The sequence below is a fragment of the Nilaparvata lugens genome, chromosome 1 (assembly GCF_014356525.2).
Source record: "Nilaparvata lugens isolate BPH chromosome 1, ASM1435652v1, whole genome shotgun sequence".
NCBI classification, from domain to species: Eukaryota; Metazoa; Arthropoda; class Insecta; order Hemiptera; family Delphacidae; genus Nilaparvata; species Nilaparvata lugens.
The window spans coordinates 65,545,837-65,570,224 of NC_052504.1; the positions used below are offsets into that span (position 1 = coordinate 65,545,837).

Here is a 24,388-nt window from a genome sequence, read left to right on the forward strand (position 1 = left end):
GTTTATAGTTCTACTAGGAGCTTTAAAGCTAGGCTACTGCTAGCTTGAGGACTTGGCTAGCTTATTATTTTGTATGAAACAACTGAACTACATAGATAAGACATTTCAAAATAAATAAGAATGACTCGTCTAGATCAAGAAATTTGTTCATATTGTTGTCATTTTTCGCTATCAGCAGTAGTAAGACGCTAGCAGTTTATGGTTTCAATTTTTTTTTCATTTACTTTCCAACAAAGTGAACTTCAATCAGATTCAATGAGTTTTGAGTGATGTATGTCGTTGAGGTGAACACATGGACTCACGAACCTAAAGATAATGAAATAATATCAAATTAAAATTACATTATGTTATCAACGTCATTCAAATACAGTACAGTAAATATTATAGTTAAATAGCCTATCGATAAAATCATCTAAATCACTTTAAAATAAACGAGTGCTCTCGAGAGAAAAACAATGCGAAAAACGAGTGTGACAGGCAAGTGTAAATGATCACAGTCGACTTCCTCGTCAGACCATGAGAGATGGCTCCTATCGTGTTATTGGCATGGTTGAACATGTCAATTAGCTGTCATTCTCAATGTGAACAAGAAACAGATCGGATGTGTGCTCTGCTCGGCTCCATTATATAGCCTACAATGTTATTATGCTCGGCTTGAGATCGTTGACCAACGAATCGGAACAGTGCTGTTCTAATGTGACGTCACTCGTTATTTACAATAGGATAGGTTGATCCATTCACTTGAATCAAAGCGATCCTCGTAGCAAACTACGAGTGTGTATTGATTCACGTGAGTATTAATAGCCCTCCTCCCTCCTCCCTTGCACGATGACTGACACTATAAACGTTGTTCATCAACATTTTTGTTATTTAGGCCTACACTAGGTACTCTGTCTAAAAATAATAATAATAATAACGAGTGACCTGGCTGGCTCAGGTCTGGTGTCAGAGTTTTCAGGTCGCAACTGAACAATTTCAGGGCCTCTGACATGACCTAACGACTGCTTTTTAACGTATCCATCCGAAACACGGGAGTGACCCGAGATAAATATCTTGCTTGGGCCGGGATTTGAACCATCTGTTTAAAACTTAGGTGTTACATAAATGAATTCTTCTACCGCATTATTATGGTTGATGAGTTTTAGCAAAGCTTCCAGAAATCTTGTCCAATTCGATCAAACTCCTATATTGCTCAGGTGGAAAACTGTTGCTTACATTATCAAATCATATGAAAATGAAGAATATCATTTTCAGAATGTGAGTCATTATGAGTTTTATATAGTTGAACAGTAAAAATATGACACTGAAAACCTGTTTTCCGTTGAATTTTCCCAAGTTTTCCTTATACAGAGATCATCTTCCCCATACGTGTGCCTTTGATGTTAATCCTATCTCATATAATTCATTTTTATTAAGAAGCTACTAATAACTAATACTGTAGTATCGATACACATTTTATATGAAATTGTCTTTAAGCCACAATTTTTTTAGAAACAGCTAATAATTTTTTGAGAATAAGTTCAGGCAAGCTTTTTGTACGGTACCCACATTTTTGTTATACTTCATGACTAATGTGGTATCAGCTATTACGGAGTGTTTCAAGCACAAAAAATTTAAACAAAAGTACATGTTGCATAACAATTCATATTGTATAATTCCCTTAAGATAGATTTGAAAGATCACTTTTAAAAGTATTCTGCTTCAAGGAATCATGTAGATTAGCAGCTATTGAAACAGTCAGTTTAAAACCCAAGTAGCTAGCTGTTCGACATCAATTCATTTGGAACTATCTTCAGTCTACATTCCTTATAGTATAGCTCAGTACTTTCTTCTTCTAAGTATTTAACATAACATCATTATTCATGAACATTATGAACTTAGCTCATATTAGGCCTCCCATTTCCCTCGGCCTATCATCCTCTAAAGCAGTTTCTCTGAGATATTCATAAACATGAAGAAACTTCTACTAACTGCTCTTTTGCTGCATAGAAATGGTTTGAATAAACTACATTCTCTCCCAAATCATTTGCAACAGAAAAATAAGTACCGCTACTCTTCTGATCAAAAACCACAGCAGTAAAGATATTTATTTAGTTATTTCAACATAAAAGGACAAAACCGTACTCGGATCAAATGTTATTTCGGTTCAAATCTAGTCTAATCCATTGAATTAAATAGTCTTTCGTTTCATTACTTCATCACACAGATCGAACCGTAGATGAGGCGGAAGAAGATAAAGACAACGCCCACTGACAGGGATCACATGGAAAGTTTTTTCTCAAATAGGTGACAATTCAGTTCAGTGTGCTATTGAGATAATCACAGTTTTATCGATTTCTTCTCCTAACAAATTATTACAAAAATAAAAATATGTAGCCCAATAACTTTTAAATAAGAACCAAGCATAAACTATTAAATATGGAATATTACTGTACAATATAGCAATGGATATCAAAACCATAAATATAATGGATATTTTATTAATACAAACTATTACCAAACTCACAAATTCAAAGTAATAGTACACGCAATGGTTAAGGTTCCTACACCAAATTTAATTTGAAGAATTGATTAGGTATATTATGTAAATGATATGGTTCAGATGAATATGAAGTACGATATCTGCTAAAAATTGTATTTATTTTCCAGTAGAATGACAGATTCGTAGTTCGATGTTATTGGAGATTGTATATGAATATAGCCTTGTCTTGAGGTTTTTTATCAGAGGAAAAAAAATTAGAAATGAAACACTCTTGACATCTGAATTTTGAAGCCGACAGTCTAGTTAAATGATATTAAAGCCATATTCTGAAGCAATTAAATTTGTCAACATGTCAACAAACAAATAAAAATCCATATCAAATGTCTAACAAGATCTATTCTACAGTAGTGTGAGTTATCACCGAATTATTGTTAGCTTCTAAATATTTGAATATCAAGTCTCAAATGTGTGAAACGAATTTATCTTGCACTAGCCGGCAGGCTCGCTTCGCTTGCCTTATCCGTCTAGCTAGCCGGGGATGGACCCCCCGTCTTTATCATCTAAAATAAGGATCAGCAGACTCGCTTCGCTCGCCTGCATTTTCCATTAGAGCTTTCTTCCTTCCGTCAAGAATTCAAAAGAGACTTTCAGGCTCGATTCAATCACCAGTTTTCTTCGAATTATGTACAGCAGGGTTGCAAACATCTCTATTTTTATCACAATTAAAAATATTTTGTTATCTATTCTCAATTAGAAACTTGGTTAGAATATTATGGGAATTATTGTCTAATATTTCTTTGAAATTTGAAACAGAAATGATATAGAGAACTTAACAATAATAATTTTTTTTAATTATTCATGAACATTATGAACTTAGCTCATATTAGGCCTCCCATTTCCCTCGGCCTATCATCCTCTAAAGCAGTTTCTCTGAGATAATCATAAACATGAAGAAACTTTCACTATCTGCTCTTTTGCTGCATAGAAATGGTTTGAATAAACTACATTCTCTCCCAAATCATTTGCAACGGAAAGTAAGTAAAAGTAAAAAGTAAGTAAGTAAAATCTGAAAGTCCTATATAAGGACGGATTTTAAAAAAAATCAAATATATGCTATAATCAAATATAGGATATATATCCTATATATCCTTGATATTTTATCAATAATGAATTTTCTTCAGAAATGTAGAAAAATGCTTTGAAAACTCAATGGAAGACTCGAGTAAAGAAACCCTTCTAAAAAACGCTGGGGAACACTTGGAAAACGCTGTGAAAGCGCCGTAGTCTTTGACGTAATTTTGAAGTCTTCTCGAGAACAATAATTGTCTACAACCTAGCTGAACTTCTGTACCAAATCTGAACATGTTCTGTCAACTGTCAATTAGTTCTTAAGAAGACATACAAAACGCAGGAAAGACGCTCAAAAACCGCCGATCTTGAGCGGAACTTAGATGTCTTAATTTTAGACGGAACTTAACTTTCAATGCAACATTTTTATACCTCGTCAGCTGAGCCTGTGTACCAAGATTGAACATTTTTTGCCAATTAGTTCTTGAAAAAGTTGAGAAAACGCTGAAAAACCACAGATGTTGGGCGTATATTTGATTTTTTTAAAAGCCGTTCTTATTGCGCCTCTATATGGTCAACTGAAAAAACCTGCCAAATTTGAACGTATTTAGTCAAGTAGATTTTTAGTTCTGTTGATTATGAATGAGTGAGTGAGTGAATGAATCAGTGCCATTTCGCCTTCATAGATTTTCGAAACAATTCGATCTTATAATCAAATATCATAAGGCAATATAATTCCATGTCAATTATTCATGTTTTATTATTATGGTAATGATTCATCATCCGAACTCTATTACTGTACAACAAAAGGCCATTAGAGATAATTAATTTGTTTCTGATCGAGAAGCTTCTGATTGAGGAATTCATACTATTTTGCCTGCCATTATATCTTTCTTGTATAGTACCTAATCCATCTTTACTATAAGTCCAAAAAATTGAATGAATCCAAAAATATGAATAAAAAAATATAGATCACGAGGTAATTACGAATTGGTATGAATCACGATTCATTTACTTTGACTATACTAATGCAATCTATGCTATATTTATATTTGAAAAATTGTACGGTAAATTTGTAACATATTACATTAGTAACCTACTCCTAAGGAAACACCAATTAATCATGAGTACAGTTATTTAATCATTTATGATACAAATTCTAATGAATATGAAATGAAATGAATAACATCAACTCATCAACTCAATATGCTTTTTGAAAATGCATAAACGAAAGATTGAATCTCAACAACTATAGGCCTAACAATAACAAATTTATAATCAATTTGAATAGAAATCTATTAAGAAATATGAAAACTTGACAGTTTTTGAAGACGTCTCATTCCTTACCACTTACAGAAATGAATAGAGTATTTCCAATCTCACACTTGCTGATACTCAAGCAATGAAAATGATCAATAAATTCCCGAACGCTTCTTAGAAACAAACTCTATTTACAGTGTATGAATATTCAAGAAGGTAAACAGTAGATATACATAGGTAATGTAAATAAAAACGTGTGTTTTATCAATGCAACAAATTTCCTCCCGTGAAATAATAAAATTGAACTTTTGATAACTTTCGGGGCACGAGAGTGAATGGAATTTAATTTCATTTACGGTGCTTCATTTTACTATTTTGGTAATTTTTCAAGATTGAAAGTTCAGTTTGAGGGTTATTTATTTTCACATTTCATTCAGTATTCAAATAAATCCAAATATTCAATCTTTTAACGTTCAGTGATAGATTTAGCCCTCAACTCACAATCAAAACAAATGACAGATATTTCAAACAAAAATATGATGCTCTCAAGCAAAAAATATCAACTCACCAATGAACCATGCAGCTTGTCTGTGACATCTTTAAAATGATACACGCGATCTTGAAAAGCGTCAAACTTGACTAGCTCGTGGATGGGAACCCCTTTTTCGTGGAAAGACTCATTATCGGGAAGGATCAAGGATGTAGTTTGTAACTGACAGTTGGCACTTTGAGAAAGAACACTGAAAGGAACTGAGATTACAGCTGTTGACAGCTAGATGCAGATGATCACTGGTCCACAACGTATTTGGCAAGCAACGATTGAAGCTGATGCGGCGGCGCAATGACTGAAAGCACGGTAAACTGTGACTGAGCACTGATATAAGAGTGACTGAGTGCGCCGGCTCAATGCCCTCTACTCCCCCAGAGAGACTGGTCGGTTCAGCTTTGGACACCGCACTGCGCTAGCATAGCTACCCGGTTTATTATTGTGAAGCCCGTCAACCGCTTCGCGCTCCCACCACCCCTACTTTGCCGAGCGGGAAACTCATTTTCCTGCTCGCGAATTTCCTGTTTTCCAGGAAAGTGGGATCCGCGCCACAAAGGCCGACTGATTGGAAGTGAATCTCTTTCAGAGTAGATTATATATATATATATATATATAATATATATATATATATATAATATATATATATATAATAATTGTTGATATAAGAGTAGATTGATGTAGCAAATTGGTTGAGCACTGGAGATGATGGAACCATAGCATGGGGCTCCTTGGGTACGCTTGTTTGCAATTGTGAAGTTTTTTAGGAACGGGGTTACAATTGGATTGAAATTCATGAAAATTGTCAATATATTTTTCAATATAGTGAACAAATTTTATTCTAAATCGATTTATTTATTCGGTTATAATTCATTGAATGTACTTCTTATTTTATTTCATATAATAAATCAGAAGAGAAATTGAACTCAGAAATATTGCAAACTTCAAATTTTATTAAAATTTCAAATACGGAATGTTAGTTGAATTTTAGATTTTTTAAATTGGGGTGGCTTACTACTTTTTAGCTTGAAGTGAATTCTAGGATATTTTGCAACGGAGAAGTATTTGTCGGATTGTGTTTAATAGAAACGGGTCTGCTTTCAAGGAGGAGCTGAATGATAGATAAATTTTCTTTGAAGAGAAACCGAAATTTTCAAATGATCAGCAAGACATTTCTAAACATCAGCAAAAACAAGAAAGTGAAATAATTCTATTGTAACAGATATTTGAAATGTTATTCGATGAAAGAAATGTTGGATTATTTTTCCAACAATGATCATTGCAATTCGAAGAGAATATATTGGTAATTTTATCTTAAATATTGTTCTGGTAAGACCGGCCAGGTTAGCCGAGTGGACGAAAAGGCCTAGTAACCTTATTAAGTCTGCTTGAACGACCTAGTCGTGGGTTCGAATCCCGCCGGTACCATATGGAATGGTACCGGTAGGCACGGACTTGCTATGTACATGTACATGCACTCTCAATTCAAATTGATTCATTTGCCATAAAATAATATACGAATTGATAAAATAAATATTCTCAATTACAAAATGCCACTACCAGCAAAGAACAGCTTGTGCGCCGGCAGTATAGTAGATAATTATAGATAACTTTAGTGAGGTCGACGTTATAATGACAGTGAAGAAAGACGAATACTGTTGCCGATTCTTTGTCTTGCCACTGCCTTCTATAGAATATAGCTGATCCCGGTATATCTGAAGAAATATTAACTGTTTTTGGTCTTGTTGAAAAAGATCTATTATATTTTATTCGTAAAGAATATATATTTTTTAATTATTTAAGCTTAATAATGCATTTTCATCATTGAGATAAAATATTTTGTTAGTTATAATTCTACATTGTTGATAAACGATCTGGCAACGTCACAGAGCTAGAAAAAGATAGCGCCATTATTTGTCGAATGACGAGGATAGCAACACCAATGTTAATCAGATACTGTCATTATAATGTGCACCTCACTATAGCTAGGCAGTTTCGTCTTGATGAATATTCATTTGAACAGCCTAGGGCGCCTAGGCCAACATCACCACCACAGAAAATGCTAATTCCGATTGACCACAGTATTATTCTTCAATCCAATTAAAACAACAACGCCGAATTTTTTTTATTAAGGAAAACCGGGTGAAACGTGTATGAATTCTTTTAACTTAATATTGGCGTTAGTTAGTACCTTCATGTACCAAGCCTTCTAAACAATATTCAAACAATAACTCATTCATTTCTGAATTTCAGTTTCTGCTTTAATAACATCCTTTGCGTCAATAGCTTTTCACTTTTCTTATAATTTATCGATAAGTTTTATTCCAACATTACAAATTGAAAATATCAGCTATAGCCCTATGGAGAAGCAAATGCGCATATTGATGCAATTTTTTGTTTCCTATACTTGATTGTAGAACGATTGTCCTGGCTAAAATAGTTGATGGTAAAGTACATAATTATGGAACATTAGAAACTATGCAGACAATGAAGTGGGCTGGAATTTTTTTTCCTCTACATTAGTTAAAAACTAAACTCAATATTATTGGAGAAGGCGATTTTAGGAATGAAAATATGATATTGAGGATGAATTTTATTCACTCTTCAATCATAGTGGGTTGATTGTGATAGAAAAATCACACTGTGTGTGTGAATCATATATGAATAAAATACCGCCTCTGAATTGAGAATTCTTTTTGAAAAAGAATTCATGTCAAAAAAATCTGGTGTGGTACACTCACACAACTTTCCTTGCCGTAATGAAAATTGATCACCTGACGCTAGTGTTCACGCGCATCTAGTGTTCACGCGTATCTAGTGTTCAAGTCTACTTATAAACAAACTAGCCGTCAGGCTCGCTTCGCTCGCCATATCTGTTTAGCCAGACGTTTAGTCTGGACCTCCGACTGGATCGTCCTAGCATATGATAAAAATATGACATAACATTTCAAATTTGGTAAGTGTGATCAGTTGGCCCTTTAGAGGCGCAATAAGAACGGATTTGGAAAAATTTCCAAAGATACGCCCAAAATCTGCGTTTTTTAGCGTTTTCTCAGCTTTATCGAGAACAAATAAACAGGAAATGTTCAAATTTACTACAGGAATATAATATTCCCAGGAATAGCTCTGATTGAAGTAGCAGTACCCAATCAATTTTTCCGCGATAAATCAGGACCTCCTAAATAGGAATTTAGGAGGTACTGGATAAATTGGTATTTAGGAGGTCCTGGATAAATGCATTTCAATCTTCAGCTTGGTGCCAACCTAACAAAGTCAACTCAACTTAATGCCAACCTGACAAATTTTTTAATTTAGTTACCAGAACAATACTGTTTCGAAGAGGTACTCTCTCTAGATTATAGTTCTATATTAACATATGGTATGGACATTTCAATTATAATTGAATAAGAAGATGAATAATAATTTATTGGAATAAGAAGAATATACATGCTAAAAGACGAACTTTAAACCCTTAAAAACCACCCTTAGAGTTGGAATATCGCCAAAAGATTCCTTAGTGCGCCTCTAAAGGGCCAACTGAACATACCTACCAAATTTGAACGTTTTTGGTTCGGTAGATTTTTAGTTCTGCGAGTGAGTGAGTGAGTGAGTGAGTGAATCTGTCAGTCAGTCAGTCAGTCAGTGAGTGAGTGCCATTTCGCTTTTATATATATAGATATCTGAGCCAGCTGGTGACAGGACAATAACGCTGGAGACATACGAGGTCTGCTATCTCTTCATAGTGAATAATTTAATAGAATCAACAGTTGCCAACAGTTTGCAATTGGATAATCACATTTTCTCGAATTTCGATTATTTTCAATTTTAGGAGGAAATTTTACTGAACATTAATTGTGATTTAAAATTGAAATTGAGATTTTCATGTTCAATCTTTTACACTCGAAATTTTTCGTTTAAATTGTATCTGAAGCCTGATAATTGGGAATCTAAAATCAAACTTTGCATAGATGAGGCGGAGCTCCTGAAATTTTTACAGATATGGAACTGGTGACAGTTGATAGAGCTCATCAATGACTATTTCAGGTATGAATTTGATCAAAATCGTTGGAGCCGTTTTCGAGAAAATCGCGAAAACCCCTGTTTTTGACAACATTTTCGCCATTTTAGGCGCCATCTTGGATTGCATTTGATCGAAATTGTTCGTGTCGGATCCTTATAGTGTAAGGACTATACCTACCAAATTTGAACGTTTTTGGTTCGGTAGATTTTTAGTTCTGCGAGTGAGTGAGTGAGTGAGTGAGTCAGTCAGTCAGTCAGTCAGTCAGTCAGTCAGTCAGTCAGTCAGTCAGTCAGTCAGTCAGTGAGTGAGTGCCATTTCGCTTTTATATAATAGATATCTGAGCCAGCTCGTGACAGGACAATAACGCTGGAGACATACGAGGTCTGCAATCTCTTCATAGTGAATAATTTAATAGAATCAACAGTTGCCAACAGTTTGCAATTGGATAATCACATTTTCTCGAATTTCGAGTTTATTTTCAATTTTAGGAGGAAATTTTACTGAACATTAATTGTAGAGATTTTCATGTTCAATCTTTTACACTCGAAATTTTTCGTTTAAATTGTATCTGAAGCCTGATAATTGGGAATCTAAAATCAAACTTTGCATAGATGAGGCGGAGCTCATGGAACTGGTGACAGTTGATAGAGCTCATCAATGACTATTTCAGGTATGAATTTGATCAAAATCGTTGGAGCCGTTTTCGAGAAAATCGCGAAAACCCCTGTTTTTGACAACATTTTCGCCATTTTAGCCGCCATCTTGGATTGCATTTGATCGAAATTGTTCGTGTCGGATCCTTATAGTGTAAGGACTATACGTTCCAAATTTCAAGTCATTCCGTTAACTGGGAGATGAGATATCGTGTACACAGACTCACATACACTCATACACACACACACACACACACACACACACACACACACACCACACACACACACACACACACACACACACACACACACACACACACACACACACAGACCAATACCCAGATTTTTCTAGCTGTGACTGGGCATGATATGAATACAAATTGGACGACGTAGTCTGCCATTCATGAAAGTGCAAGGAATGTTCGGAAAGAATTTGCGGAGTATCAACCTTTAAAATGTGAAACCTGTTCTCTCCATCTCATTAGCCTTCAAGGAAAGTACAATAATTTACAGCAATCTTTCCTGTACGGTACAAACATAACTGCATGTCCTGCTACCATTGGGATCTCTGGGCATTTTATATCACGCATGTTTATTGGATGAGCTGTTTTGCCATCCATTTTTAAATTTATGAGATCGACAAACTTTCTTGGAATAACATTTAACCCATATTTCCATACACAAAAAATGCCAATTTCTATATCCAAAGCTAAGTATCCTATAATAGCCCGTAACGATGAAAAATTGTACTTCCTTTTGAATTGTAAAACAAATTTTTCTCATTCCATTTTTGCAGTAAATAGTTGATAGAAGAATGTGCTTGCAATATTCGATTCTCTTGATTTAGAAAAAAAAATAAATGAAGATATTCTCATTTTTACGGTCTTGAATGTTTTTCGGTAAATAACAGTGGTTTAAGATGGATTTGAAGCAACTGAGATTGTAGAGAATGGAATTCTGTACAATTCAAGGTCAATCACAAGTTCCTGTCTGTTTAGATTAGAGGAAGAGGCTGTTGATTAGCAGTATAATCGTGAAAGAAATGGAAGAATGAAAATCGCCATTTTTTAAATTGGCTTTAATTTTTCGGGTGGTCCCCATGTCGCAAAAAGAATAAAATGAAGTATGAATTGAATCGTTTATTGGAATGAGAATAGGAGAAAATTCTCTACGACCTTGACTAAATTTCGTATTTTCATATCGATTATTTCACGAGAAAGAATGGTTCGAGAAATAACGTTGCAAAACGTTCACTGAGCTACCGGCGCCTTTTTATAATAAAGACATTGATGCTCAACAAATTAAAGGGAGGCTGAAGTTGTTATACACTTAGTATACATAGTACACAGCCTGGAACCACAGGCTAAGTCAGGTAAATCCTAATCGTCCACCCGCTTGCTTCCCGCGAATCTTCAAAACTAGTATATCTTGGCTCCAAATCAAGATATCAAGCCGAATTTTATCTCATCATTTCAAAGATGAACAGATCTTTAGTTAATATCCTTCAACATTTTATTGTATATTTATAGATTGAGGAGCTACTCCTAAAGTCAAAAAAAGATTATATCACTAAATTATTTTTCATAAATCCAGCAATCAATCTACGATTTAACAGGCAAGATGGAATAATTGTCAAAGATCGGATTTTTGTTAGTTCATAGTCTTAATTTCAAGTGATTTTTAAAATGTTTGAATTATTTATAAGATGCTAAAATTTATTTTTATTTCTCAATCATATTCATTTCATTCCACCACAAAGTTTTTAAAAAGTTCCGGGAACTGAGAGAATTTTAGTCCATGCTGATAGGAGATCCAAGATCAATCAAATTGTATTAAGGAAAACTGAAAGACCAAGTGATTAATACTACAGAGTGTAATGAGGAAAGTCCAAAAGTCGGTTCCTTAAATCTACGCAGATACTCAAGATGTGCGCACCTAGTTTCTCAGCAGGAAAATGAAAGAGGCTCGAACAGGGAAAAGTGCATCAATATTACTCAGACGCAAATCAACTGCTTCTCCTGAAATTCCACCAATGACGTCACCATCATCCAAGACTTCAAGACGGCATTCCAGAAAATATCTCGTCCTGGATCGCAAGTCTGAATCAGCAACCAGACTTGGCAAGTTATAGTGAGCAATATGTATATGAACGCTGACTGATCCATATAATTTTATTGGACAAAAAATATAGCTGATACACGGTTGAAAGTGGAACTAAACTTTCTTAACTATGTGTGCAGCCTGTTTGACCGTTACGGTTCTGTTTGTATCTAGCTCAATTTGAGAGTGTATTTAGCTTACAGGCTAAACTGGACTAATTAATAATGAAGCAAATATATTAAATTCAGTTTATTAAACATACCGGTATATGCTATTATAGTAGAACATCAATATTGAACAGCTTTTGCTTAAAAAATACGTTGGAAATTCCCACAGTGATATTTCACAACAGAGCCGCTGTAATGCATTATTATTATTACTTTTTGTATAATGCGTTTTGTTTATATAAGGCACCAAAACTCTTGAAGGCTGTACGAGAGATGTTATGTACTTTTTGTGTCCATAAAATGTTTGTCGCCGTCTACCAATCATAAAATGAGAGCATATTCAGCATCTGCGGTCGTGCAGAAAACTAACTTTGCTAGAATAGCCTGTAGCCTACCCGTCCTTCATGATAATTGTACTTATAAAAAAGAGGGAAATCCTTCCAGATACAGTTCTATCATCCTCTCTATTCAACTGTAACAAATATACAGGATTGCTGAAAAAAGTGGAAAAAGCTTTATAATATTTCTTTTGTAAGGGACATGTGACGATAGGTCTGCTTGGGGATCCTATACGGATTGAAAAAAGAATTTTCTGTCGCTTCAAAATTTTGGTCCACCATTTTATTTTTTTTCTGAATAAGGTGGTAATGTGATACATGATTTCGATACAGAATTTCAAGAGAAAATGAATGCCGAAAACCGCACATTGGAATCTTAAACCGTTTCAAAGTTATTCACATTTAAAAATACCAATTAAACATAAATAAAATAAATTACGATAATAGTGTTAAAAATGTGCGTAGATATTACTATATATACTCATTTATTTCATTTTTATGATTTATTAGTATATTTAAATTTAGTATTTTTTTATTCGAATAGGATCCATAATCAGGCATATTGGTAAATTTTCCTTGTAAAAGAAATATTAAACTATTTCCATAATTTTCACCAACTCTATGTAACTGATCAGTGTAAAAATGCAAATTGAGCTTTGCAAAAGTGCTTGTGATTGCAAAGTAAGCTCTAGTGAAAAGGAAGTTAATTTCCAGTCATTAAAGGATTTTTTGTATTGATTCATCAGGTAAAAATTATGATCAGTAAATTAAAATGATTCATTGTTTATTCTGTTGAGTTCTTGTCAATTTCCAGCAAGAACTGTACAGCTATATGTTTCTAATATTAGTCAACTCACTCTTAGCGAATGTCTTGTTATCGGTTCTCCAAATTTCAAAGTGAATATCTGGATACATACTGATCAACAGGAAACATCATGTGCCTATATTTATACTACGGCACCATATACATTCATGTCAAATTATAAATTTATTTTTGAGTCCTTCAACAGAATTGGTACCCATCATCAAAGAGTAGAATCTCTATAATTCGTAGCCTTCATCATCAGAGTAGAATCTCTATAATTCGTAGCCTTCATCAGAGTAGAATCTCTATAATTCGTAGCCTTCATCAGAGTAGAATCTCTATAATTCGTAGTCTTCATCAGAGTAGAATCTCTATAATTCGTAGCCTTCATCAGAGTAGAATCTCTATAATACGTAGCCTTCATCAGAGTAGAATCTCTATAATTCGTAGCCTTCATCAGAGTAGAATCTCTATAATTCGTAGCTTCATCAGAGTAGAATCTCTATAATTCGTAGCCTTCATCAAAGAGTAGAATCTCTATAATTCGTAGCCATCATTAGAGAGAAAAAACCAAATACAAAATTTCTCAAATTGATTCAGACAAGTCTGATCCAGACAAGTGAAAGTAATGACAAACTTTTGAAATATAAAAATAACCTTTCACAGTCTTAGTTTAAAATTGAAGTTCAACTAGAAATGTACAACTACAAAATGCAATACAATATATTTCGAGATATTTATTTCTGAGAATTGAGCTTTGAAAATTATCATGAATACGTATTTATCCCTGTTTCGTGAAAAAGCCGCCTGGAAATTAAACATTCACAGCGTTCATGGCGACTATTGAAGAGTTGCAATGTTAGGTCCAATCATTTATAGAGCAACAAGCCAAACAGCTCGATGGCTCGACCTCAACTCTGGAATTCTAGCCAATGTCATAGGAAACTGGAGAATTGCTTAGATTTCAACGGAGAACATTTAGATGTAGCAGTTGATGTTATATTTTTTTTCTAAATTTCACTCATTGAAAGACAAACATCTTAATACAATTGAGCTCTTAAGTAGAGTGAATATAGAGTGATTCTATCTTGAATAAATAGCTCTCAACAAACAAAATGACAAGTAAAATATCTTTAAAATCTTCAGTTTGTCACGTTTGATAGCGTGAAAAACATTTTACCTCTCATGACGTGAACGAGCAAACGACATAATTTGTAGCAATTATTTGTCGTCATTATTTACCAGACAAAGAAGGCTAAGTTCTTAGTCACAACTTGTTTATTTACAGGTTGTCTCTGACAGAGATAAAATACTGGTTAAGTGGTTATTATTTTCTTGGAAGTGATTTATTTGCGAGTAACTTCCTTTCTGAATGTAAATTCAGTCTTGAAAGATTGCCACCATAACTGACGAGTGGGTAAATTAGAGATACCGTTCAATGAATATTATTGAGGAAATCGATAATTCTATCGTGTTTTCATTTTAAGTTACTCTTTTTAATAACCTCGAAAATTCTCTGTGCTAATAAATTGGAATATATTATGAATACTTTGAATGATTGGGAATTTCATTCAATTGAGCAAGGATATTGCATTTTTGAGTCAGATAATAAAATAACCAAGTTGCCATAATTGGTTTAAGAAGTCCAAGATACTCTGAAGAAAATAATTATACCTATAGAGGTGCGTACAGAACTATGCGCCACGAACACGCACTTTTCATTTGTCTTAAGCTTATTATAAATGTATTTTCACAAAAACAGTTAGATACAGAAGTATAGCATCATCTGATGAAGAGTGAAATACGTGTGTTCGTGGCGCATAAGTCTGTAAACAACTTGAGGAGTACAGGAAGCAGAATTCAGCGATTTTGACAGACCCAAAGATACAAATGAGAAATGGGAATGTTAGCTACCGTACACTGTGTGTGATACAATATCACAACAAATATTAAGAAATCCTTAAGAAAAAATCCAGATTTCAAAGGATTGCACTTATTGAGCGGATCAAGCTCAGTACTCAAATAAAAATTAAAAGGCTATTGAAAACGCAATATATTCAAGTAGAGTGTTACTGGGCCCAATAAAAAAGTAAATATGCTTGATCTTCGGTTTCAAGACCTCAATAATTGAATTCAGCAAGCATAACATTAGCCCTATTATGTAAAATGAGGTAATTTCAGCAATTTGAGATAAGATTTTTGCTTTGGGCATGTTGAACAGGCAACTTGAAAGCCAGTAACTGATTACATGACAAGCGCCATAAGCCATAATCGGTATTGCTCTTGAAACTATTCCAGTAAGAATGACAGCTACTACTTTCATTTTTAGGGAACGCAGTAAAATCATTTTTTCAACCATCAAACAGTAATTAGTTAACATCATTGTTTTGACACTGATCTGAAGTGTTTATTTACTCTTGAAAAATTATTATCTCAAGTGTTTTATCATGCAGCAATTGAGTTTTTCACGCGTTTATTACAAAGCATTATTAATAAGAATTTCCGAGATAATTCTCAGGCTCACATGCTGCTGACAGCAAATCAACATTGTAATTTTAGCACGTGCTAAATTTGATCGATTTGGAGCTCTGTAATACAAATTTGAATCTCATTGCAACTAACACTTTCAAATAAATTCAATTTTTAAGATAAGATACACCAATAAATTTGGGGCCTCAAATCGACTTTTACGTTAGGCTCCAAGTAAGGTTTCCTTCCAATACAAAATGCAAATTCAAATCTCAAAGAGGTGAATATTATAAAAAGCATTATTCATTGTGATCTAAAAATTATTGTGTAATTTTAATTAATCACACATTGCACGAAATATTTCTTTTTACAAATGGAGACAAATAATCTAAAAAACGATTTACAATTTATGGAAAGAGGTACATTAAAAAACATTGAGGTGCACTTAGGAGGTGCATTGAGGTGCATAATTATATTTTATACATACAGTGCATTTACAAGAATAAAGCAAAAAAAAAAAGTTTTCACAAAGCTCAGTGAACTGTACGAAGGAGTTTTGGTCCATATATATTCAAACATTTCATAGAAAACCTAAAGTGGTACCGTAGGAAACAAAATTATTACACATTTTGAAGAGGAAAGTCCAATAAATTTGGCGGTAGTCAATTTTGAGATTGTCAGGATACGTTTTAAGAATTAATTGGTTTTAGATATTTTATATTATGATGGTGCAAAATTATAGGAGAGTCGTAATATAATATATCACTTATAGCTTTTAATAGTATTATATAGGCTATAATAAAGACAACAAATATTGAGGATGAACGTGGATGTGAACAACGTCTTTATCGAAAAGTAAGGGTTAAAGTCGACGATTAGCAACTGGAATAACTGAATTAAGAGCAACATAGCAAACTATTGAATAAACTAGAAAAGATTTGTGCTTTATTTTGACCTCTATTTTTAGATGTCAATGACACATTCAGCAACGAGGAAAATCTGCTACTCTCTAGAGATTGCAATAGTTGTACACTTGTTGCAGGAGACATGCACCTCAAGAAAATGGTAAAACTGATTTCAGATAAAGTTGCATCTGAACCGAGATTGATAAAACTATGGGAAATGAAAACATTGAAAGATAGCAGTATCAAATTCAAATTTATACTGTACCAATGTGAAATTCAGCATCCAACATGAAATAGAATCCATTTTCGCAAATAACAATAACGTAACAATAAAAGTGACATTGATATAGCTAGAGAAGAGTAGGTTTCCTTAAGTCTATTATGACATTCCATTAACTAAGGCTACTAAAAACTTGTCCCACAAGACTTTTATTATTTCACAAAATATTCTCATGTACGTAAAATATTCTATGAATCTATTGTATTAATCAATAAGATAATAGGTCTTGAACGGCGGTCCTTTATATTAAAATGTATATAACATATAATTTAACTTGGTTTTTACTGATAACTTGCGAGTGTTCAAATAAAACATGGCAACCTCTATTTTATTAATAAAAAGATATCGAGCAAGAAAGCATGAACCAAATTTAATAAGGAGCTAAACCAACGAAAATTGTTTCCAAAATTCTTGGTAACAAAATGTCTCAAAGAAGAACTTACAATAAGTAATTTTTGTTTGTTCCTTTTTGCATTTAATTTTCAGTTTGTAATTAATCGCGTTCAGCTTTAACAGAGAATATTTTTGATTTGGCAAAACTAAATCTTTACGACTTGATAGGATGGAGTTTTTAAATGCATGACAATCAATTATAATGATTTTCAAGTTTTGTTTTAGAACCATGTAGAATGGTAGTCCAATATTGAACAATAATAGAGTTTTAAAAAGTAATTATTATCAAACGAAAATCCCAATTGTAGAAATTTCCATCTGTAGAGTTTTAAAACTTAAGAACGTAAAACTTTGAAAATATAAAAATTACTCTTATATTATTATTGAGATTAATATGACATTTTGGATACGTTGTGGATTAGTGGTTAATAAACAGCAGCAACACTGTGAAAAAAAGATTGTGACAATTGACTTTCAACGAATTTAACGTATCAAGTCTATACTTGAAAGAGAGTGAACAGACGCCAGAGAAAAGTTTTCCAAATATTGTCATTAATTACATTAATTGGTACTTCCACCAATATATAAAATTCATTGTCTGAATCTATTGACTTTGAATAATTCTATTTTGCAAAATTTATAAAAAAAATATGTAACAAGGTTACTCACTTAATTAATAGATTTCAATCCCTTCTTTCCTTCAGCTTCAGAACACTGTACTGATCGATTAGTTCACATTGAGAATGAATTTTTCAATTACTTTCAACTACTGAAACACCAACTTCAAATGATAAGCTAATCTTCGGTAGCTAAATAATATATACTTTACTGCTCTTGAGAGCATTCGTTCAAGTTTTTAGAATAAAGTCTTATCTGTTTGCACTTGAAATCTCAAGATAGAGAATTCTACTGATTTAATTTTCCAATCAATTGCAAAAAATGTACATCATTTCCATCATCTACCGAATAACTATGAATAATCATGAAGTTCTATTGATAATATTTTGCAATTTCCGTTGAGAAATCTGATTTTTACCTCTTCATACTGCCAACTTTTTAATGATCAATGAACTAGAAATACTTATTGAAATTATTAATAATATCTCAAAAAGCATTTTGTGTTATAATTGTTTTAAACATTTATACAATTAAACAAGGAGAGCTTTTACGGAATTAACTAAAATAAGAATAGGTATTTTCCATTTTGTTCATAATAGCCTACGCTCTAAATCTAAATCATTGAAGTATTTCATTCTAATTTCAATCAGTTTTTCAAGGAAACGTTTCCGACCCTTTTCATGTGCATAACTGAAAATGATTCAGTCAAGAGAAAAAGATCGGCTAACATTAATAAGTCACAGCAATTTAACATGTGTATTAATACGAATGAAGCCTATTATTAGTAATAATTGAAAAAAAGGCTACGAATAAGACGACCAAATTAGCTTCGACATAATTTTAAAATCAGTTGTTGCCAAACTATTTAAAAATATTAATTGGATAAAGAAATGGTGACCAAAAATGAGTTCAAACGATTCTTCAATTCATTAATGACTTTAATGAATCTAGCAAATACACTTTTGTGCGTTAAAATACAGAATACTGTAATACAATTTTTGTATAAAATCTAAGAAACTGTGAAGAGTAGTTGAAATGTTATTGAAGATGAACTTTGATAAGAACATAATTATTTATCTTGGTGAAAACAGTAAAGTAACAATGAATGAAATTTATAAACCATTCATATCAAATTAGTAACAAAAGAAAGAATGTGAACATGACAAACACACACTTTTCAGTTATTAAAGAGTCTATTGTACAAGTCTATTCAGTGACTGTATAAGAGCTTATCATTGGATGAAAATGAATTTTTATTATTCTCAAGAATTTTTACTAAACGAAGACTCAACAATCTTTGCCTAAACTATAAAAATAGTAGTTATCACAAAATAAGTTATTAAAATTACTGAATAATCAATTCATTAAAATAATCAGAAATTGCCTACCACGATTCACGAATTAAAATAGTTTGTGAGAATAAGTTCATTGCATATTAATTATTTGAAATTTAGTTCATTACGAATATTTACAAAAACTTTTTATGGAAAGAAAACTATTATTTGTATGGAAACAAATTAAAAATCATTCTAGAATTATTCCATTTGAAATCTCAACATAACACAACTTCAAGTTCTTCATTGACAAACACAACAAGAACTCTTTGAACTCTCACAAATCTTGTACTCTTTTACAGTACTTGGGGTTTCAATATCAATTTATATTAGCCGACGTCCTCCAGCTACTCCACCTTCAAGCCTACTCCACTTCCATGGAGTTAGCTGTTTCAGTTTCCTTCTTCTCTTCTTTATCATTTGTACTGGTTTGTGTTCTGTAGGTCATCGCATCACTGTAGGCTTTTTTCACAGCCTTCCGATCGGTGGGTTTGCGAGACTCGTTCATTTTTATTTGGTCCAACTCGTCGGTTATTCCAAGCGGCTCCAGCTTATTTCGCGGCAACCAGTTCCTTTAGAATAGAACATTACCATTGATAAACAATGCCACTTCAAAGTAAGTTCAAATTATAAATGTAAAATATGACAGGATCATGGAATAAAATCATTCTTAATCAAAACAATCAATACTCATAGCAAATCATTTGAATCAACATCATTAGGTTGAATTTGCTCGGGGAAAGTTAATATACAAAGTTAATCGAGGATATAGACCCTCCTTGCTGAAAAAAGCTGGTTCTCAGTTTCTAATCACTGGTTTTCATACTAAAATGTCGATTTTTATATGAGGTAATCTTGGTTTATTGAGAAATTTTTAAAAAATTCAGTTCTATGATCTATACATCTGCAAAAACAAGGATGATATAATCTCAAGTTTAAAAATGTGGGTGAACTTTGGATAACTCTTCACATCTCTAAATAAGCATACAGAAAGGTTCAAACCCTTGCTAGATATTTATGATATCGAGTCATTGTATACATCAAAAGTGATGATAAGTTCTTAAAAAACTTGACTTAAAAATGAGTCAAACAGTAAATAAATAAGATTTATCAAGAGATACAGTAAAATATTCGAATGGTCAAGGATGAAATGAAGAAATACAAATAAGGAGTTAGACGAGGAGGTAAAGGAGGAGATTGTGGTGGCGGAGGAGGTTGACAAGGAGTAGAAGCAAGAGGAGGAGGAGAAATAGGAGGAGATGGAATAGGAGAAGGAGCAGGAGGAGAAGGAGAAGGAGGAGGAGGAGAAGGAGGAGGAGGATGATAAGGAATAGGAGGAGGTTGACAAGAAGAGACGGGAAAAAACATGAGGTATAAAAGTCAATTTCACTTTAGGAAGGATGTCAAAAGAGATCGGTTTTGAAGAGACTGTAACTCACCAGGTCCGCTTTGTATCAAAGAATAGGACAAGATAAACTGGTTCAGTGTATTTATTAGCTTCGGCCAATACAGTGGCGGGTGGCGATGGAATGGGAACACCATTGTGAACGTATCCTCGAGGCAACTTTGGATTAATTATCTACAAAACAGAATGAAACATTGAACAAGTGTTCAAAATGAGGAAGAGCTCACTACCAATGTAAAATACAGTGTACATGGAATTTAAATTTTTCTGCTCATTATAGAATATAGAACAGTCGCTGTCGTCAGCTAAACGATTACTCAACTGACTGACTCTAGAGTTGTAGATACAAAGATAGCAGAAAGATGGAAGGATAGAAAAATAGAAGCTATTCTAGCTCATATATCTTGAAGAAAATTTAATAGCAATTTGATGAAAAAAAATGATGAGGCCAGGAACTGGAGTTCTCAAGTTGATACTACAGAACCGGCGATAGAGTCGATTCTTTTCATCAGAAATTTACCATTTTCTATATTGGCAAAACATTCGCATTGATTAAGTATGCTTTGCCAGAAATCATAAATATTTATGCAAATTTCAAGCTGCTAGATTATTAGTGTCGTGGTGTGAATCATGGCTGCTACAAAGAAGAGCCAATCAGTAATCATACAGTCACAAATTGACGGTGAATTCTCAACTGCTCCAATTCTAGGTCAAATGATGGTGTGAAATTGTAATGAGATTAGCTTACATTAGCTTACATACGAGGGTCCGTTTCTTCAACCTCCGATCACATATCATAGTACACAGAAAAAAATGGTAAGGGGCACAGAGCTGAACAGCTTATCATCCCCACCAAACGCACTGTGATCGGTGCGGCCAGATCGTCAATTATTGTCAACCCAGGAGCATGGCCGCCTCACTTGAGTCAACCTACCACCAAGTGCTAGTTGCGTAGCGTTACTCGTTTTTGCAAACAAAATGCAAAAACATAAATCTAGCGAAAAACTATCAAGTTTACGCAGGAAACATTATGCGTCATGATTTTTTGCGTGAATGGTCACGGAAAATGAGATACGTCAGTTGAAATGTCTTCCGGAATCGACGTGATCAATGACAACTCGGACTTACATTTGCTGGTGCAACAAAACGGCTTCTCCAGCAAATCAAATAAGATTATTCAGATCACTCACCATACAAACTAGACTTGGTTACTAGTAGGCTAACTTATGCCTTCCCCTCAAACTCGAGGCATGATTCTAAGGGCAGAGCTTCCAAACTAACGGGGAGCTCCAAAACAACGTCACAGCTCACTCAAACTCATTTGGCGGCAGTATTTTTTGAAGAAGATTTAGGTGGACTGGTCCACTGGTATGACAGATGCCTCAGCCTTAATGGCAACTATGTTGATGAATAATATTGAGTGTAGGTAACTTTTAGTGGAAAAATTATTCTTTTCAAAAGACATTCGTCTTTTATTTATGGCTAATCGGAGGTTGGAGAATAAATTCACCTCGTACATGACAATAGAGTGGATGGAGTACTTACGAGTGCAGGATACCAGGGATAGCCCCTGCACTTGGCCCACACCAGCTGCAGCTGTTCCAATGCCTCCTGGTTCGCGTTGTCGTCGTTAGCTGCGTCGTCGTCACTTGATTCGCAGCTGCTCGCACTGTCGCATCCGCTACCACTTCCGCTTCCACATCCACTTCCGCTTCCGCTGCCGCAGCTGCCGTCCGACACAGCCGAGCAGCCCGAGCAGCTCAACTCGTCCTCAGAGTGCGACTCCTCGCAGTCGTCTGAAACATCTCACGTCACAACACTCCTTATTCACATTTCAAACTTGATACTCCAATTTTATCAATAATTTGTTTTCGAAATTGTATCTTGTTCGTAATTATGTTGATAAAACCATACATTGGTTTGCTATCCGTGTATGTCATAAGACAATGCAGATAGCTTTAAGGCTAAAAATAAACTTTCTACTGGTGATATTTTTCAAAGTTTTTCGATTTGTATATCATCAAGCTATCAAAATGAAGAAGTTTTCTCAGGAAAACATTTTTTTCCGATCATTACTTTTTGAGATATGAGCGCCTAAAGTTCAAATTTTAGTGACAGAACAATTCAAATTCGGTAAGAGATGAATCCATGAGATTCAGAAGATAAATTCTTCATGGGATTGTTCATTTGATAAAACAAAAATGTTTTGAAAATATTAATTCTCGAGAAAGTTATTCAATTTACTAAAAATTACCAAAAATAACCCCGAAAAAGTTAGTTTTGGTAAATTGAATAACTTTATCAAATATTGATATTTTCAGGAAATTTTTGTCTTATTCAATCATCTATACCATTAAGAATTTATCCACTAAATCTAATGGATTTATCTCTTACCGAATTTTAAATGTTCTGTCCCTAAAATTTGAACTTTAGGCGCTCATATCTCAAAAAGTAATGATCAAAAAATAATGTTTTCCTGAGAAAACTTCTTCATTTTGATAGCTTTATGATATACAAATCGAAAAATTATGAAAAATATCACCAGTAGAAAGTTTATTTTTAGCCTTTGCACAGCCTTAACCAACACCACACAGTTACGAAATTGTTTGTAGACTATGTAGAAATATGATGAACTACTTGAATATTCCATCTCAATTAATATGACTAATTGGGTCACCGCCAACCTGTCTCCCCGACAACTAGTCTCCTCGCTATTTTGATCATAGGCGTCAGTAAATCCCCTGGCAAAATATACAATTGCCGTCAACTAGTCTCCCCGACAGTAAATCCCCTACTAGAACGAAGCTCCTCGCACGCTCACAACTAGTCTCCCCGACAGTAAATCCCCTGCTGGATAGGCCTATGAGGGTTCTGGTTGTCGTGATCGTACCCCTAAGCTCGGACAACTAAGCTCCCCGACAGCTGATACCCTATTGAACACTGAAACCAGCTTGAAGCGGGCGGGGAAGTAGTACAATCACAGACACTATTTCACACATTCTATGAATTCGATTATTAGAAGAAATGCTTGTTGATGTTGTCACTTCTATCACTGCAAACATAAAATGAAAAAAAAACTATTTCTCTTTCCGAATTCAAGTGACTTGGAAATGTTCCTTATTGAATTGGCAAGCATTTTCAGAATGAGTTTGTACGTCTCCCAAGTGATTCCTGTATGTATGTATAGAATATAACATATGTTATCAAGCAAAACTCTGATCTACTGTTTAGTCTTCAACTTATGGCATTCAAAACTTTAGATTGAACCTTTATACTCTTATATTTTTGTTTTTCCATGTAATGTGAGTTGTAGGAATAATTCTACTCTGATTTGTCACTGTTCTCTTTAGAATAACTATTCATTAATTTGTAACTATTCTCTTTTGATTAATTATGATTGATCAAAGTTAATCTTCATTTTTTAATAATATGGTATTTTTTTACTAATATGAAATGTAAAGGGTTGTGTGGCAGCGAGTCCTAACTTCGGCCTTTAATAAAGTCGGGTTCGGTGACGACAACCAAGCTCCTTGAACGCTAGCGTCA

The 24,388-nt window shown here is 33.8% G+C and overlaps 2 protein-coding genes across 3 annotated transcripts in view; both read right to left on the reverse strand.

Moving 5' to 3' along the window:
- The window catches only part of LOC111052473 (facilitated trehalose transporter Tret1-2 homolog), a 43,857-nt gene extending 25,547 nt beyond the window's left edge, over positions 1–18,310 (reverse strand). The window contains exon 1 of one of the 2 annotated variants that reach the window (XM_039439886.1): positions 18,155–18,310. The gene's annotated coding sequence lies outside the window, so the exon portion shown is untranslated. Of the gene's footprint in view, positions 1–5,378; positions 5,794–18,154 lie in introns of those variants that run through there. The other variant, XM_039439891.1, reaches the window with a different exon arrangement.
- Positions 18,311–19,020: 710 nt separating this feature from the next.
- Positions 19,021–24,388, reverse strand: part of LOC111052478 (peregrin) — a 49,231-nt gene continuing 43,863 nt past the window's right edge. Inside the window, 3 exon segments of the mRNA XM_039436059.1 lie at positions 19,021–20,009; positions 20,877–21,016; positions 22,388–22,647. Of these exon segments, the coding sequence (XP_039291993.1) occupies positions 19,802–20,009; positions 20,877–21,016; positions 22,388–22,647 (608 nt within the window). The 3' untranslated portion in view covers positions 19,021–19,801.